The sequence below is a fragment of the Lactuca sativa genome, chromosome 1 (assembly GCF_002870075.4).
Source record: "Lactuca sativa cultivar Salinas chromosome 1, Lsat_Salinas_v11, whole genome shotgun sequence".
Classification (NCBI taxonomy): domain Eukaryota; kingdom Viridiplantae; phylum Streptophyta; class Magnoliopsida; order Asterales; family Asteraceae; genus Lactuca; species Lactuca sativa.
The window spans coordinates 68,965,760-68,980,941 of NC_056623.2; the positions used below are offsets into that span (position 1 = coordinate 68,965,760).

Below are 15,182 nucleotides of genomic sequence, written 5' to 3' on the forward strand. Positions count from 1 at the left end.
TCAATGTGGATCTCTATAAAAAGAGGACGTAAAATTATTAAGAATGGTATATTTGGTTCCTTTTCAATAAAAAAACATGGCCTAAAAGAAAATTAAATGAAAAAATGAAGTTTTGTTATAATACGGTTCATTTACGTTCATTATAAAACTCCATTTCATTTTGCCATTGATCGTTTTAAGTTCCGATGTTTTAGATGATTCCTTGATTAATAGTGGATGTTCCCTAAGTTTTGTGTTTATGTTTTTCTTTGCAGAATGAAGAAAACTAAAAAACCAAATATAAACTTTGGAACAAAAATCATTCGAACTGCGACACCACAAAACCTTATATCGAACCACCACCATGTAGAAACAAAATATACATATCAAACATTCAAACATGCAAACAAGCGAATACAAAGGCAAAAACCAGATAATTTTGTGGTGATATATATAACCACCATAAAAAGCTTCGATTTTATGGAAAATATCAAGCACTTTTCTATTAACTTTTTTTTTTCAAATTTTCAATTACAAAGAGTACCCATATCGTCTAATATCTCTTGTGAAGAAAGGATGCCTTAAGGCTTCCCTAGCTTTCAGTCGCTCTGATGGGTCAAATCGCAAAAGCCCCTGCAACAGATCTATCAACGCCCCAGCAGAGTGATCCACGTGCTGCATCACCAGGTTCTACATTCATTTCAAAACAAAATCCTTCACTTTCCCAAATTTTATAATTTTATATATATATTTAAACTTATAATTTAATACTAACCAAATTAATTAATTAATTAATTAATAATAATACCTGAAGGCGTGGGAGTTTCCACACTGCCCTCATACTTTCTCTTGAGGTTGCACCCTCAGGCCAATCTAATCGCGCTCCCCTTCTAAAATATTTCTCAGACCGACGGCTACCCAAAAAAAAAAAAGTAAAAACATCTTTTAAATTTATGGTCCATTAAAAATTAATGATAAACAATAAGTTAATAACAGATTATTATGTATTATATATTACTCGGCTCTCATGATCATATGTTGAGGAAGTGGTCCTAAAACTCTCTCCATCATAGCAAGATGTTCCAAGTTCTCATGCGTCTGGAATAAAGCTTCACCCTAATTGAGAAACCAAAAATAATTAGAAAGGGTAAAAGAGTAATTTCACAACAAGCGTCGTGTTGAGAATTTGACTTACGGAGCAAAGTTCAACGAGTATGCAACCCACGCTCCATAAATCACACGGGTAGTTCCACCCAAGGCCTGAGATTTTGACACAGGTGATTATTGTCTTATTGATGAATGATGGGGTCACACAGTATGATAATAATAGATGTGAATTACCTAAAATAACCTCAGGGGCACGATAATGGCGTGTTGAGACAACATAGCTGTGATCTTGGTGTTCATATGTAGTACTCCCAAAATCAATGAGCTTAATGGCGCTTGTTTTTGGTAGATTCTTGAAGTAAGAACCATCTTTTCCGGATCTTGACAGAAACTGAATTATAACAAATTAAAACTACTGATTTATAAAATACGCATACATGCATATGTTTTTTTTAATGATAACATGCATCAACATACCTTATAATCCGGCACCTTAACATACTCTGAAGAAACCAGAAGAATGTTTTCTGGTTTTAAATCCGTATGTATAAGTTGTAGATCATGCATAACTGCAAAGAAAAGAACCAAAATAAATTATTCAAAAGAAAAAAAAAAGAGCAAATAGCAATGGATTACACAAACAAGGACAAGTAAACATATTACTACAAAGTTTCAAACATATAACATCTGAAAGATATATGTCACGTGTATAAAATGAAATATAGAAAGAAAGAAAGAAAAAAACAAAAATGGTACAAGTTTTTTTCACACACATGCTACAGATTCCAAAAGTTGTCTTGCAAAGTCACGAACAAGATCAATGGGAAATGAACGGTAGTTGTTTTTGCGGAGAAAATCGTATAAACTTGGACCAAGCTTCTCAAAAACCTGTTAAGACCAAGTTTTTTTTTTTATAAAATATAAATCCAAGCATATGACAACTACATGGTGGTGTCATAAGCAATTGGAAATTAATCGAATCTCATAAATACTTACAATACAAATATGATTACGATAGTCAAACCAATTCCGTATTTGCACACAACTGCAAAAATAAATATAAATCTTACACCAAAACCACTTTAAATTCTTGAAAAATAAAAAGAAGAGAGATATGTATACATACCGTGATCCACCAACATCATGTCTAGCAAGCTTCTGTAAAACATCAATCTCAATCATGGCAGCTTCACGATATTTGTTTATTGAGCGCACGATTTTAATGGCTACAGGCTCTTTCTTTTCGTTGTCCAAACACTCCAAAACTTGCCCAAAAGTACCTATTATATTTGGTTATTCTTATTGTCAATCAACAAAAACTAATGCTTTACATTTATGGTTTATGTAACAAAATAGCTAACCTTCACCCATTTTGCTCAATATACGATCTGAAATTCAGAAGTAAGGCAATTATTATTATTATATTAGCATGTGATTTGCACTTGAATTACCAATTACAATTTACAAGACTTACATCGAGGAGTTATATTCTCTCCTACAGCAAAAATGTAGTGGCCTTCTTTATCATCTGGTCTCCATGGAGGGGAGCCATTGTGAGGGATTCCTTTGTAATATATTGAAGAGTAAGAGAAACTGGGGACTGCTGCATTTATGAAATCCTGTCTGCAGTATAAAGCTGGGAGGACCTGAGTGACAATGAGATTTTGTAAATTATATATGATATATACCCGAGTTTGTATCCATGTATGAATATGCTACGAAATTTGAAGATTACTACAAAATCTGTTGATTCAATTGTAACCTCATGTTATTCAAAAGTTTTTATGTACAGATCAAGGTGTTCTTCATCCATGGATGAGACTCTATTCCACAAAGATGAACATGTTTCTCTGTATATATTACTTCATCCATATCTTTACATTCAAATTGTTCAATGTTGTTATAAACTGATTTCTCCAAACTACAATATGATCAGGCAACAGATCCACTTCCTGGGTTTAATCCCTGAGTTTATATGTGAAGAAAAAAATTGTGTTGAAAACATAATTACCTTGTTTGATAATTATACAAAATTTCATGGAATTGGATGATGTCATGCATCAGATGCAGTTAAGAACTTAAAAAGATATGAAATGAAAATCAACTTGAGTACTTTCTATGGCTTAATCTGTTGAATTACAGAAAGATATATATTCTCTTTTTGGGTGAAAGGACAAGATCTATATTCTACAAACAAAAAGCAAAAAAGTCTGAAGATCAAAAACACACAGGTAACTCGTTTTCACTGTTTCTAATCACAGTAAAAGTGGTTCCTAAAATGAATCCCCAATAAGCAAACGCAATTACATTAAGACACAAAAATTCATCAAGAACATATTAGAATCGTAAAATTTTGAACCTTTGGGGGAGGAGGAACAGGAGCGGGCATGTCCCAAGCCAATCGAGGCCGTTTCCTTGGTCGCTTATCCATATTTTTGTGAGGAAATTCCAAGATCCTCTGCGTCTCCATCCCGTAACACGATCTACGAAATTAAGCTTTGGAAATATATCCCGATTCACATGAAGTTACGCAAAATTTTGTTTGTGAAAAATCGAGGGATTCGCAGGAACCCTAGATTTAATTGAGATGGAGAAAGAAAGCTAACAATGGAGATGAGGCAGAAAGTAACCATGGTTGAGTTAAAATCTTACCTCCATGGTTAAGCGTTGGCACGTGATTACTCTCTTTAGCGGCACGTGACGTGAGTACCGAGAGTTCTTTTTCTTTTATCTTTTTGGAGTATCGACAGTTAGCGACCCATCTTGCCGGCCAATGAGGTAATGGCCATATCGAGTAATTGGGCCTGCTCGATTGTTATTTCTCCTTAAATTCCAGCTAATATTCCCTATTAAACTCAACACTTTATAGACAACCATTTTTATTGATAATGTTTTTGAACCAACATATAAATTTTATTTCGAGATAATTTAGGATAGAATCATAGAAGCGTCAAAAAGGAAACATATATAGTTGGATTAGGCTATACCACGTGGAGGGTGGCATAGACAATGGCATCATATGTGGCAATGGCACCATTTTTATTTTTTTTTTTGCTCTGGTAATTTAGGTGGAGTTGAGGTGGAAGACTTTGTCATATTATTTTCATGGCACCATTCCATTTTAGCTTAAAACACCGAAAGCTTGGATCAAACGTTCCAAGTAGACAAACCATGTATATTATCTGGTTATGTAGGAATGACCCATAAGTATTTTTTTGGTCTATATCTTACAAAATGTTTAAGTAGTTAATATGTTGGTGTGATTGTAATGTTAAAAATGCAGTTTATTTGACCAAGTTATGTAGAGTTTTCTACAAAAAGATAGTAATTAGATAAAATATTTTTTAAATTGATGCAGTTTTTTGTTTAATTACCGGAACATAGTAATTTAAACGAAAAGTATTTTATGATTAATTCTTAGTTTTTTTTTTCTTCTAAAACGCTGGAACATTTCCTCGGAATTGCACCATGTTTTCAAGTTTAATATTTTTTTTTCTTTACAACCACATCCCCTATTTCTTGATGGAACTAATCACGGGATCGATACATGTTACTAAAATTTTAATTAATTGAAAACCCTATAATAGTTGATGTCAATAAATTGAAAACCCATAAATTGATGTTGTCGATAAACTTGTGACGTCGAATATATTGAACAGGAAATTAAAATTCAGTTAATTAGAGGTTTAAATCCCCTCATTTTTTCTATATTTTGGTGCTTGTGGCTTGTGGGGTAAATCTTATTAAACGGGTTTCAAGTTCTTCCACATATATTAAGATGGATGTTCATCGGCTAAGGTAGGTTTGTTTTTTGAAAAAAACTTCTTTAGACCTCTTATTGTTGCGCGGCGCAGCACACGCGCAACATTTGTACTGCCTCTTCCAACCGCTTCGAACCTCTTCTTCTTTATTTTTTCTTGCTGAAATTTTTATTATATGTTGTTGAAATTTTATTTCACTTTTTTTCGTTTTTTTTTTTTTTTTGTTTATTCTTGTTAAATTTCTTTTTGTTTTTTTATATTGAATAATGATAGATTCTTGATGAAATATCATTATTTTTTACTAAATATCTTTATTTTATTTTTTTGTTGAAATATCATTAATTATTGCCGAAATGTTATACATTATTAAATTTTCCGTATTAAAAAAACTATTTTTGATTTATAAAATTAGTTTATTTTAATTTTTTAATATCTGCAGCAGTATACAAATGTTAAAAAAAACAAACACGCTTCTTATTACAATCTGCAGCCGTTTGGTCCACCTCTTCTACTGTAGAGGGTTGCAGAGGTGGTCCGCATACTTCATGAATTTTTGTTTCAGAAAATCAAACAGCACCTAAGACTTGGTTCAAATGACTCGTTCTTCATCTCGTATTCTCCAATATTTCCCAGGTACCATATATACATCCACCAAAGTGGATTATATGATGCTTTGTGAGATTCCAATAACTAAACCGCCATTATTGTAGGTGCTTGAGTTAATTTCAAGATCTAATGAAAACCAAAAATAAATAAATAAATAAAATTAAACCTTTAGTTGCTTCAGCTATTTTCCAGATAAAATGAAAACCCATAAGTCAAATGCATATTCCACACCAAAAAAAATAAAAAATGTTTTTGATGTTCATTTTTTCATATCATACTAGGTGTGAGACTCATGTATAATATGGTTTATTTAAAAATAAATAAATAAATATGAAATTCTAAACATTTGGAGTTTGAATTTATAAAAAAAAGTAAGAAAAATATTGAATTATTAAAATTAAAGTGTTTTTTTCTTTTAAATTTAAACAAATAATTTAGATAAATAGACAAATGAAACTAATGAGAATTTAACTTAGTAATTTTGAAATTAGAAGAAAAAGTTCATTAATGAAATTAATATGCATTTATTATTACATTTAAAAATTATGTGGAGTTTAATAAAATGAAAAAAAAAACATAAAATGATATGTGGAAAAAAATAGAGTGAAAATAATAAGAAAAAGTCATGTGGCATAATGCATTAGAAGATGACAAGTGGCAACATTATTTTCATTTATTAGAGATGATCCATTTTTATTTCATTATATTCAATTTTGGGTTTTGCCTACATTTTGTTCTTCATCTTTAATTTTAGGGATTTATTGTAGTTGTGTAATTAAAATCAAAACAAAAAAAAAATGGAGATCAATCTTATGTTTAGAGAAGTAAAATGAGGGATTATGAGTTATTAGTGGTGGCGGTTTAAAAGATTGGAGGAGAGAATAATAAAACAAGAAAACCAGGAAAAGATGAAATATGGGTAAAAGTATATTTTTTTATGCATCTAACAGATAAAAGTAAATAAACTTAGGCCCCGTTTGATAGAAGCTGACCGAGAAAGGTGTGTCCGAGTAATAAATTTTGACTGAGTAAGAAACCATTCCGTTTGATTGTACATCTAGCTAAATGTGCTGACTGATGCAAAATGATCATTTTACTTTGATGCTCTAGTGATAGATAATAATAATAATAATAATAATAATAATAATAATAATAATAATAATAATAATAATAATAATAATAATTCATTATAAAAGTTCAGGTCCAATTAGTAATTTCCATAAATTAGTTATGCAAGACAATTTAAAGTTGTGGTGGATTCGGTCAAGATGGGTATCTTCAAGGACCAAAACTGCTTAATTTCAATTTTGAGTTGTCTTCTTCCCTTGATCAAATGCAACCTCTATTCGTGTATTTTTTTTTTGTGCGTCTGTGTTCCAGTTTCCTTTTCCTTTTCCAGGTATTAAATTGATGGTTGAGGAAGGAGGATGAGGGTGGTGCAAGGGCAATGGGGAAATGAATTTCAATCAGATTCAGTTAGCAATTGTTTTGGGTACGAGCGAGTTAGACATTGTTAACCCGGTCAGATGCAAAGCTGGGGCATATCAAACACATAGAGCTGACTGAGCCAGACATTTTTGTCTGACCTGACCTAGTCAGATCCAAATCAAACAGGGTCTTAGCCAAAATGATGAACTGTGAAAGGGGTTGAAACCACATGGTATATTGGTGTAACGAAGTCAAATGTTGTTGTGAACATGAGACTTTTTAGAAACTGCATGGGCCAATTAATTATGAAATCTTGTCTAAATATTAAAACAATAAGTTTTTCATTCCAATGGTTTTGACTATTGAGTGGTTGAATGAATAGATTTAAGTCATAAATACTATCATCACAAATATCTAAGCCGTTATTTTTCTTTTTAAATTTGCATATGTTTTAAAGCAAATCATGAGTGTTTTGATCAAAAAACGATTTGTGAAATATCAACCAAATTTTACGAGAGGTTGTAGTGTTGCAATCAGTGTGAACGTGAAAATGAAAAGAAAGTGACACGCGTGATCTTTATAAGGAAAGTATTTGATCTTTTCTAGTATTTTGTGGTATAAAACCTTGGGAGGTGATAATGATCGTTTGTCTTGTTTAATCTTATTAATCGAAATGTAAATTATAAAGATGTGTTTGAGAGTACGAGTACAAGTGATTTAGTCATTGCAGGTGTGTGTTGTGTGATTTATATATGTTTATTTAAAACATACGTTGACTAACTAGATCTTCGATATTATCGGGATCCTGTTGAACAAGCTCTTGCATGTTGGCTTAACTCGGTAACTTTGGGTTTTAAGTTTGATTGAATCGATTCTTCAGTGTAGACGCGTCGTGTGGTTACTATTTATACACATATAAATAATAAACAAGAAATATATTCGTTAATCTCGTTAGGAAATAATATTGGTAATATTCATGATCCTGACTCGTTAAAACATATGTTTATCCACTTTAAGATCCAAGATACTAGACATGTATCTTAAATTATATTAAGCATATCATACTACCTCATGAAGTTCTTTTTTAAGCCTAACAAGACATACAATGATCCATAACAATATGATTCAAACAAGTAACTTTTATATTATTATTATGTTTTATTTTTTCTTATCTTTTAAATTTTGATATAATTAATATAAATATATCTATCAAATAAGATCTTTTTAAATTAATCAAAATAGTTAACAATAATATTAATCAAAAGTTATATTTAATTATAACTTTTTGGCTAGATTCTACTGAGATGATTTGGTTATAAAAAATATTTATTTAAATTCGTTAACCATAATAATTATAATAATTAAAAAAATAATAGTATGCACTATCTGCAAAATGGATGTCATTTATCCACTTGAATACTTGAATGATATATGTTTAATATATTTGTTTCTTATATAAATTTACATCAACTTAAACTAGATGGTTATTGAGATAATTAAATTTAAATTTATGTCTATATCATTCATTTGCCTAGTATAATTTTGAATCGACCCAATTAAACAATAAGAAGAAAATGGGTAAAAAACCTACATCCGACAGACCCGGCCCGATCCTGAGTGGTGGTTTGTTGTATACGGGAGGCGCCTCGTTTTAACATTTGAATTTTGTACGAAGCGGAGATGGCCCCCCCAATTCGTCAAATATATACGCACTCTTTGTAGCCGTTAGCAAAACTCAAATCCTCCACACTCTGTTCTCTCTCGCCAAAAATCAAAATTCAATCTTGTAAAAACACTCGTTCCATCCAACAAATTCCGATCTCGATCAACTCTTCTTGTTCAAGCACAGGTAAAAAATTTCTAACATTCGCGTTTGATTTGATGTTCTTGTTGTTTTGGGATCTTGATCGGCAATTAGACTTATTTTAGGGTATGGAGTATAAAAGGAGCACAACGTCAATGACGCCGGATCATAATGGGAAAGCGGGAGTTGGAATGGTAGCCAATCCGATGCCGTTTCTCACTCCTAGACCCGAGCGGAGGCGTCCGGAATCTAGAGGTATCGATTGGAACTCTAGTAAAGTTGAGAAAGATCGTGGTGAAGTTAACATCCAAGTTTTGCTCAGATGCAGGTACACTTTCTTCATTTTTTTTCGATTTCTAGTTAGGTATTTAATTTCATATGCGTTTAGGGTAGGTTAATTGGCTGTACACATACATTTCGTCAACTATTCTTAGGCTCTGTTTCAAGGCTTGGTTTGTTCATGTATTCATAGGCCCTTAAGCGAGGAAGAACAAAAGTGCAACGTACCAAAGGTGATAACATGCAACGAACACAAAAGAGAAGTAGCAATATTGCAAAATGTCGCCAACAAACAAGTAGACAAACTCTTCACCTTTGACAAGGTACATCCCTGAATCTATAATTACCATGAATGTGATACAAAAAGTTATCTAATTCTTATTCCTTTTTAAAGGTTTTCGGGCCCAAAGCACAACAGAGATCAATATATGACCAAGCAATCTTTCCTATTGTAAATGAAGTGCTTGAGGGCTTCAATTGCACAGTTTTCGCATATGGTCAAACTGGTACGGGTAAAACATACACAATGGAAGGAGGGATGAGAAATAAGGGTGGAGACTTACCTGCTGAGGCAGGGGTAATTCCAAGAGCAGTTCGCCAAATCTTTGATACCCTAGAGGCTCAAAATGCTGATTACAGCATGAAAGTTACTTTCTTGGAGCTTTACAATGAAGAAATAGTTGACCTTCTTGCCCCTGAAGACAACACCAGATCTTTAGATGAGAGGCAAAAGAAGCCAATTTCGTTGATGGAAGATGGGAAAGGCTGTGTTCTTGTAAGAGGTTTGGAAGAAGAAGCTGTATACAGTGCAAATGACATATATACCCTCTTGGAACGAGGTGCAGCTAAAAGGCGTACAGCAGACACCTTGTTAAACAAACACAGCAGTCGTTCTCATTCAGTTTTTACAATAACTGTACATGTGAAACAAGCAACTGTTGGAAGTGAGGAACTTATTAAATATGGGAAGCTTAATCTTGTTGATTTGGCAGGGTCAGAAAATATTTCCCGGTCAGGTGCCCGAGATGTAAGGAAACAGATACTATATCTTATTCTTTTGTCTTTCACAATGCTTGAATTTTTTTGTTTTTCTTTTACTGATTTTTTATTTACAAAAAATCATGTTTTGTTCATTGTAGGGTAGAGCAAGGGAAGCTGGAGAAATAAACAAGAGTTTGCTTACATTAGGTCGTGTCATTAATGCACTTGTGGAGCATTCTGGTCATGTTCCATACAGGTTTGCATTCATAATATTTCTGTTAACTTCTAGTAAAAATCCATAGGGAAAATTACCAGATTTATAATGGTTTTTCTGTAATTTTCTGTAAACCATATTCTCATATGTTGCTTTGTACAGAGATAGTAAGCTGACAAGGCTGTTAAGAGACTCACTTGGTGGAAAGACCAAAACCTGCATCATTGCAACGGTTTCTCCATCTGCTCATTGTTTAGAAGAAACATTAAGCACTTTAGATTATGCACATCGTGCTAAAAACATTAAAAACAAACCAGAGGTCAGAATTTAAATTATTTTATTCTATATAGCTATACCCTTGATTTTCTTTTTTATATACATTACCCGTATCTGAATTCATATATTTTGATACAGGCAAATCAGAAGATGTCTAAAGCTATGCTGCTCAAAGATATGTATTTGGAAATTGAAAAAATGAAACAAGGTTTGATGACTCACACTGCCATTATCCATAATTTTTTTATGCATAATATAGTTAGAAGTTATGATTCTATTGAAATATAAACAGATCTTAGAGCAGCTAGGGAAAAGAATGGTGTATACATTCCACATGAAAGATATGCACAGGATGAATCTGAAAAGAAGGTATGCATATTGTAATCTCATTAGCATACTTTTTCATCTACTTCATCTTTTCATATATAATGTTATATTGTTGTTATGTTGATCATTGTATCATTTTACAGTTGAAGAGTGAAAAGATTGAGCAGCTGGAGATTGATCTAAGCATCAGTGAGAAGGTACTACTCCTTCCTCTGTCTCTAAGAGAAATATATCAAACACTACTTGAGGAATCATTTATCAATTAAATTTTTTTATTTAAATGCAGCAAGTAGATAAATATCGTGAACTCTATGAAAGTGAAGAAGAAAAAAGATTGAGTCTTGAAAGTGATCTCAAAGATTGCAAGGTATGAAATGACCAAACAAGTGGATATAATTTTTAATTTTTTTTATCTCATATTTCCTGTGGACACATGCAGGAAGATTTGGAAAAAAGTAACAAGTCATTACTGGATATTCAAGGAAAGCATAGGGAAGCCATGTCAATGTTGAAGAAAAAGGAAATTTTCATCTCCAAACTTTTAGATTCAGGTCAAACATAAATCTTGACTTTAACTAATCCATTAGCTTCTTTTTATGCAAAAATTTTATATTTTTCAATCTTGTCATCAAAACAGAAAACTGTCTAGTTGAACATGCAAAAGGTCTGCGTAACAAATTACAAGATGCATCAGAAGACATAACTGGGTTGTTTTCAAAAATAGGTATATTGCTTTTTCATATTTTTAATTATTACAGTATATTTTTTATGTTGTATTTATAAAAAGTATAGAGTAAAGTATGTTGCTGTTTCCTGCAATTTGCTCAATAACAAAACTAACCAAACATAAATTTTCATGTATAGATTATAAGAGCAAGTTAGAAGCAGAAAACCAAGGGCTACTTTTGTCATTTGGTTGTGAGCTCGATCACAGCCTAAAAGATCTGCAGAAAGTTGTATTGAGTTCAGTTTCACAACAGCAGCAACAAATGAGATGCATGGAAGAACATGTTTCTGTGTTTCTTGATACTAAACATGATGTAAGAAATTAGTTCCATTGTTTTCTAAATCATTTTTGAATTTTACAATTTCTGATTTACTGAATTTATTTATCAACCAGAAAACTGAGGTTTTGGAATCAAGGATCAAGAACATAACAGAGACATACACATCAGGCATGAAGGTATTAAAGGAGCTTGTTGACACACTGCAAACAGAAGCTTCTTCTGATTTGGTTCATATGAAGTCCAGAATATCAGATCAAACATTGGCAATCGAAAATGTAAGAAATCATTAAATAAAATTTAAGGTTAAATAGTTAATAGAAACAAATCAATGATGTGAAACATTCTTTCATGCAGATCTTTGAGAATGCAGTCATGGAGGCTAAAAATGTCACATGTGATATTCAGAATTCTATAGCTGATCAGAAGCAAATGCTGGCTGTATCTGTTCAACAACATGAAGAGGTATAAACACATCACAACAAGGGTGTTGTTATTTTAACTCTTAAATTTTATAATTATATTATTACTCTTTTCATAGTTTATATCTCATATTTTGTTTTTTAATTGTGTAGGGACTACATAAAAGTTTGGAGACTTCACATGAAATCTCAAGGGCAGTAATTGGTTTCTTCAACAATCTGAATCAGCAAGCTACCAAACTCATGAAAGTTCTTGAAGAAAATCATAAAATTCGATCACATCAGCTAAATGCATTTGAGAAGAATTTCAAGGTAAAAAGGCAATAAAAGTTAAAGAGTAAACTGCAATTTTGGTCCTTGAGTTTTTAGCTTATTTTTTTTAGTTTCGCTTCTAAATGAATCGGGTTGCATTTGTGGTCACTATTTTAAAAGTGTTCTAAACCATTTTGGTCAGTTGTTAAAATTTCAAAATGACCATTTTGCCCTTGGACAAAACTGAAAAAAAAAAACAGTATACCACAAGGATGTATGATATGGTGCAACTGTGGGAAAAGTGTATGAGTTCAGATATAAAAGGTATAGTACACTTTTTCTTCCAGTTTTGATCCAATGGCAAAATGGACATATCAAAAAATTTAACAGTTGGGCTATTAACTTAGAGAAACCAAGGAACCAAAAGCTTATGAAATAGTGAAATAAAGATCAAATTTTGCAGCCCAATTCCTTTAGTGTCCAAAACCAAAAAAATCAGATAAACTCAGGGACCAAAAATGTAACTTACTCTAAAGTTTATTAACCAGTGTATGATTTATTTCCTATTTAACAGGAAGATGCAGCCAGAGAAGAACAAATGGCAATCGAAAACATTTCAACAATCTTGAAGAACTTGATGGCAAAACAAACTTCAAGGGTAACTAGGAAAAATTCTTCTTGTTTTCATATATACATGTCATATAAAAAAAGATTATTAAATCTTGACAATAATCCATATATTGTCATCCAACTTCATTATCAGGTCTCTGAGGCATCACAAAATCTTGACAACTTAAGTTCACAAGACAACAAGATCTTGCTGCAAGACATATCCAACATGCTGCAGACATCAAATGATGGAAAGACTGAAGTGAATGAACAAATAGAAAAGGCGAAAAGTCATTATACAGAAGCCATGTTTATTTCAACTCAAAATCAAGCAATGATGGAGAATTGCTTTGAGGATTGGTAAGATTTATTGTATCAATTGATTAACTTTTGCTAATTTGGTTGAGTCACTGATTTTAGTTTTTATTTTTTATTTTTTTTATATTAATGCAGTACAAATAAGGTTGGAAAATCCTTGCAACACTGGAACAATACAGAGTTGGTGATTAATCATGTTAATGAGAGCAGCATAGTTGAGACAGAATTGCTTATAAGGTATAATTACTACATATCATATAAATACATATACCCTAAGGGGCATAATAGTCTTTATTTTTGCATGTTCTTGACCACATAACTTAATCTTTTGTTTAGTGAGAAACTTCATGTAAACAAACTTAGAAGTGAAGAGATCGCTTCAACACACGCGTCAATGGATGCAAAATTCCATTCAGATGCTACAGATTTGAAATCATCTGTTATTGGTAATCTTTATGAATTAATCCTTTTTTTTTTGTTTATAAAACATATGAACCGATAACTTAATCGGGTGAATAAATTGTAACACAAGCAGATTCACTCATGATGGATCAAGAAATGAAGAAAGAAATTGATTCTGTGTCAAAGACATGCTTACATCACCTTACATCCTTAGAAGATGAACATGATGATAGAACAAAAAACATGCTAAACCAATCCGAGTGCCTAAAGAAACATTACAAGGTATAAATTATGATTTTTTTTATTGCTTTAAACGAGAATTCATTTTTGTGTTAATATGTATAACAGGTTGATGATGATTCTGGTGTAAGAAAACGTGAGATAGATGTGCCTAGTTTGATATCCATTGAGGCAATGCGAACACTTGCTTTTGAAGATCTTTTAGCAACAAATACTGCTTATGAAAACCGACACAAGTGTGTGGAAAATGGAAGCAAAGTGAAACATCATCATCAACATTTAAGCTCGGGGTCTCCTAATCGATGTCCTTTTGCAGATGTTAACTAATTTTTTAGTGTAAAAGGATATGTCAAGGTGAAAGCTTTTTAAAGCATATATATAATTATAGTTTCATGTTCTTAGTGAAGTTCGAAACTTTGTTACGCACTCATCTACTAATGAGTGACTTGTATTCGTTTTGGATGTGGCAAACGGGCGGGTTGACCCGTTAATATTCATATAATAGGTAGGTTGTAATCATTTGAACACAATTTGAGTCAATTTTCAAACTGTTTGGCCTATTTCATTTTAAAATATCAATTTTTATAAGATACACATAAAAAACATTAATAATGAGAAATATTACCATAGTGAAATGTGAAATGAAATATATTTCCAATTAAAAAAATATGAAATACAGTAAATATAAAGAATATTCTATATAATTAATGCATTTCACATTTAATTATACTAATATTTTTCATAATCAATGATTATTATATGTGCCATTAGGGAGGACGGTACCGTTGCGGTTTTCACAAACCGGAAAGGGGGGGGTACCATCGATACTGTCGGTTAACCGTTCCTTGTGGTTTGGTGGTTTATGGTATTGAATTGGTTTCACCAACCTAGACCTGGGAATCCGTGTCTGTATGTCGTGTATTCGTGTCAGACATGAATTTACACGGCACAAATTTGTTAAACACGAACACGACACGAATTATAAAACGTGTTTGGGGTATCAAACACGAACACGACACGTAAAAAATTCGTGTGACACGTGACATGACACGAATAGACACGTTTTTTAGCCGTGTTACACGAAAACACGAATAAACATGTTTTTAATGACTTTTTTTAAGCTTGGCTATAAACGAATTATTGACTTTTACGAAATTGGCTATATATGTGTTT

At 32.0% G+C, this 15,182-nt stretch overlaps 2 protein-coding genes across 2 annotated transcripts; one reads left to right on the plus strand and one right to left on the minus strand.

The window, feature by feature from the left end:
- Nucleotides 1–325: 325 nt before the first annotated feature.
- Nucleotides 326–3,696, minus strand: LOC111914931 (serine/threonine-protein kinase AFC1). Its single transcript, XM_023910644.2, has 12 exons — nt 3,446–3,696; nt 2,561–2,732; nt 2,448–2,474; nt 2,213–2,366; nt 2,083–2,131; nt 1,860–1,974; nt 1,564–1,655; nt 1,321–1,477; nt 1,175–1,239; nt 998–1,095; nt 788–893; nt 326–669 (listed from the first exon to the last, which is right to left on the minus strand). Exons 1-12 carry the CDS (start codon nt 3,554–3,556, stop codon nt 511–513), a joined length of 1,305 nt encoding a protein of 434 aa, XP_023766412.1. The 5' UTR covers nt 3,557–3,696; the 3' UTR covers nt 326–510.
- A 4,878-nt stretch (nt 3,697–8,574) lies between these two features.
- On the plus strand, nt 8,575–14,569 carry LOC111914930 (kinesin-like protein KIN-5B). Its single transcript, XM_023910642.3, has 22 exons — nt 8,575–8,730; nt 8,811–9,013; nt 9,158–9,287; nt 9,359–9,991; nt 10,104–10,201; nt 10,322–10,478; nt 10,574–10,643; nt 10,728–10,804; nt 10,906–10,959; nt 11,049–11,129; nt 11,202–11,313; nt 11,400–11,486; nt 11,627–11,802; nt 11,883–12,044; nt 12,124–12,231; nt 12,342–12,500; nt 13,015–13,098; nt 13,204–13,409; nt 13,503–13,604; nt 13,704–13,813; nt 13,903–14,051; nt 14,118–14,569. Exons 2-22 carry the CDS (start codon nt 8,814–8,816, stop codon nt 14,334–14,336), a joined length of 3,174 nt encoding a protein of 1,057 aa, XP_023766410.1. The 5' UTR covers nt 8,575–8,730; nt 8,811–8,813; the 3' UTR covers nt 14,337–14,569.
- The last annotated feature ends 613 nt before the right edge of the window (nt 14,570–15,182 follow it).

Excerpts from the sequence above, each read along its gene's own strand:
- LOC111914931 (XM_023910644.2), bottom strand. The coding sequence starts at position 3,556 with ATGGAGACGCAGAGGATCTTGGAATTTCCTCACAAAAATATGGATAAG. Across the intron at positions 2,733-3,445 it reads CTGTTCCTCCTCCCCCAAAG|GTCCTCCCAGCTTTATACTG; the intron begins GTTCAAAATTTT and ends ATTGTCACTCAG. Across the intron at positions 894-997 it reads CATATGATCATGAGAGCCGA|CCGTCGGTCTGAGAAATATT; the intron begins GTAATATATAAT and ends TTTTTTGGGTAG.
- LOC111914930 (XM_023910642.3), top strand. The coding sequence starts at position 8,814 with ATGGAGTATAAAAGGAGCACAACGTCAATGACGCCGGATCATAATGGG. Across the intron at positions 10,479-10,573 it reads ACATTAAAAACAAACCAGAG|GCAAATCAGAAGATGTCTAA; the intron begins GTCAGAATTTAA and ends ATTTTGATACAG. Across the intron at positions 10,644-10,727 it reads AATTGAAAAAATGAAACAAG|ATCTTAGAGCAGCTAGGGAA; the intron begins GTTTGATGACTC and ends AAATATAAACAG.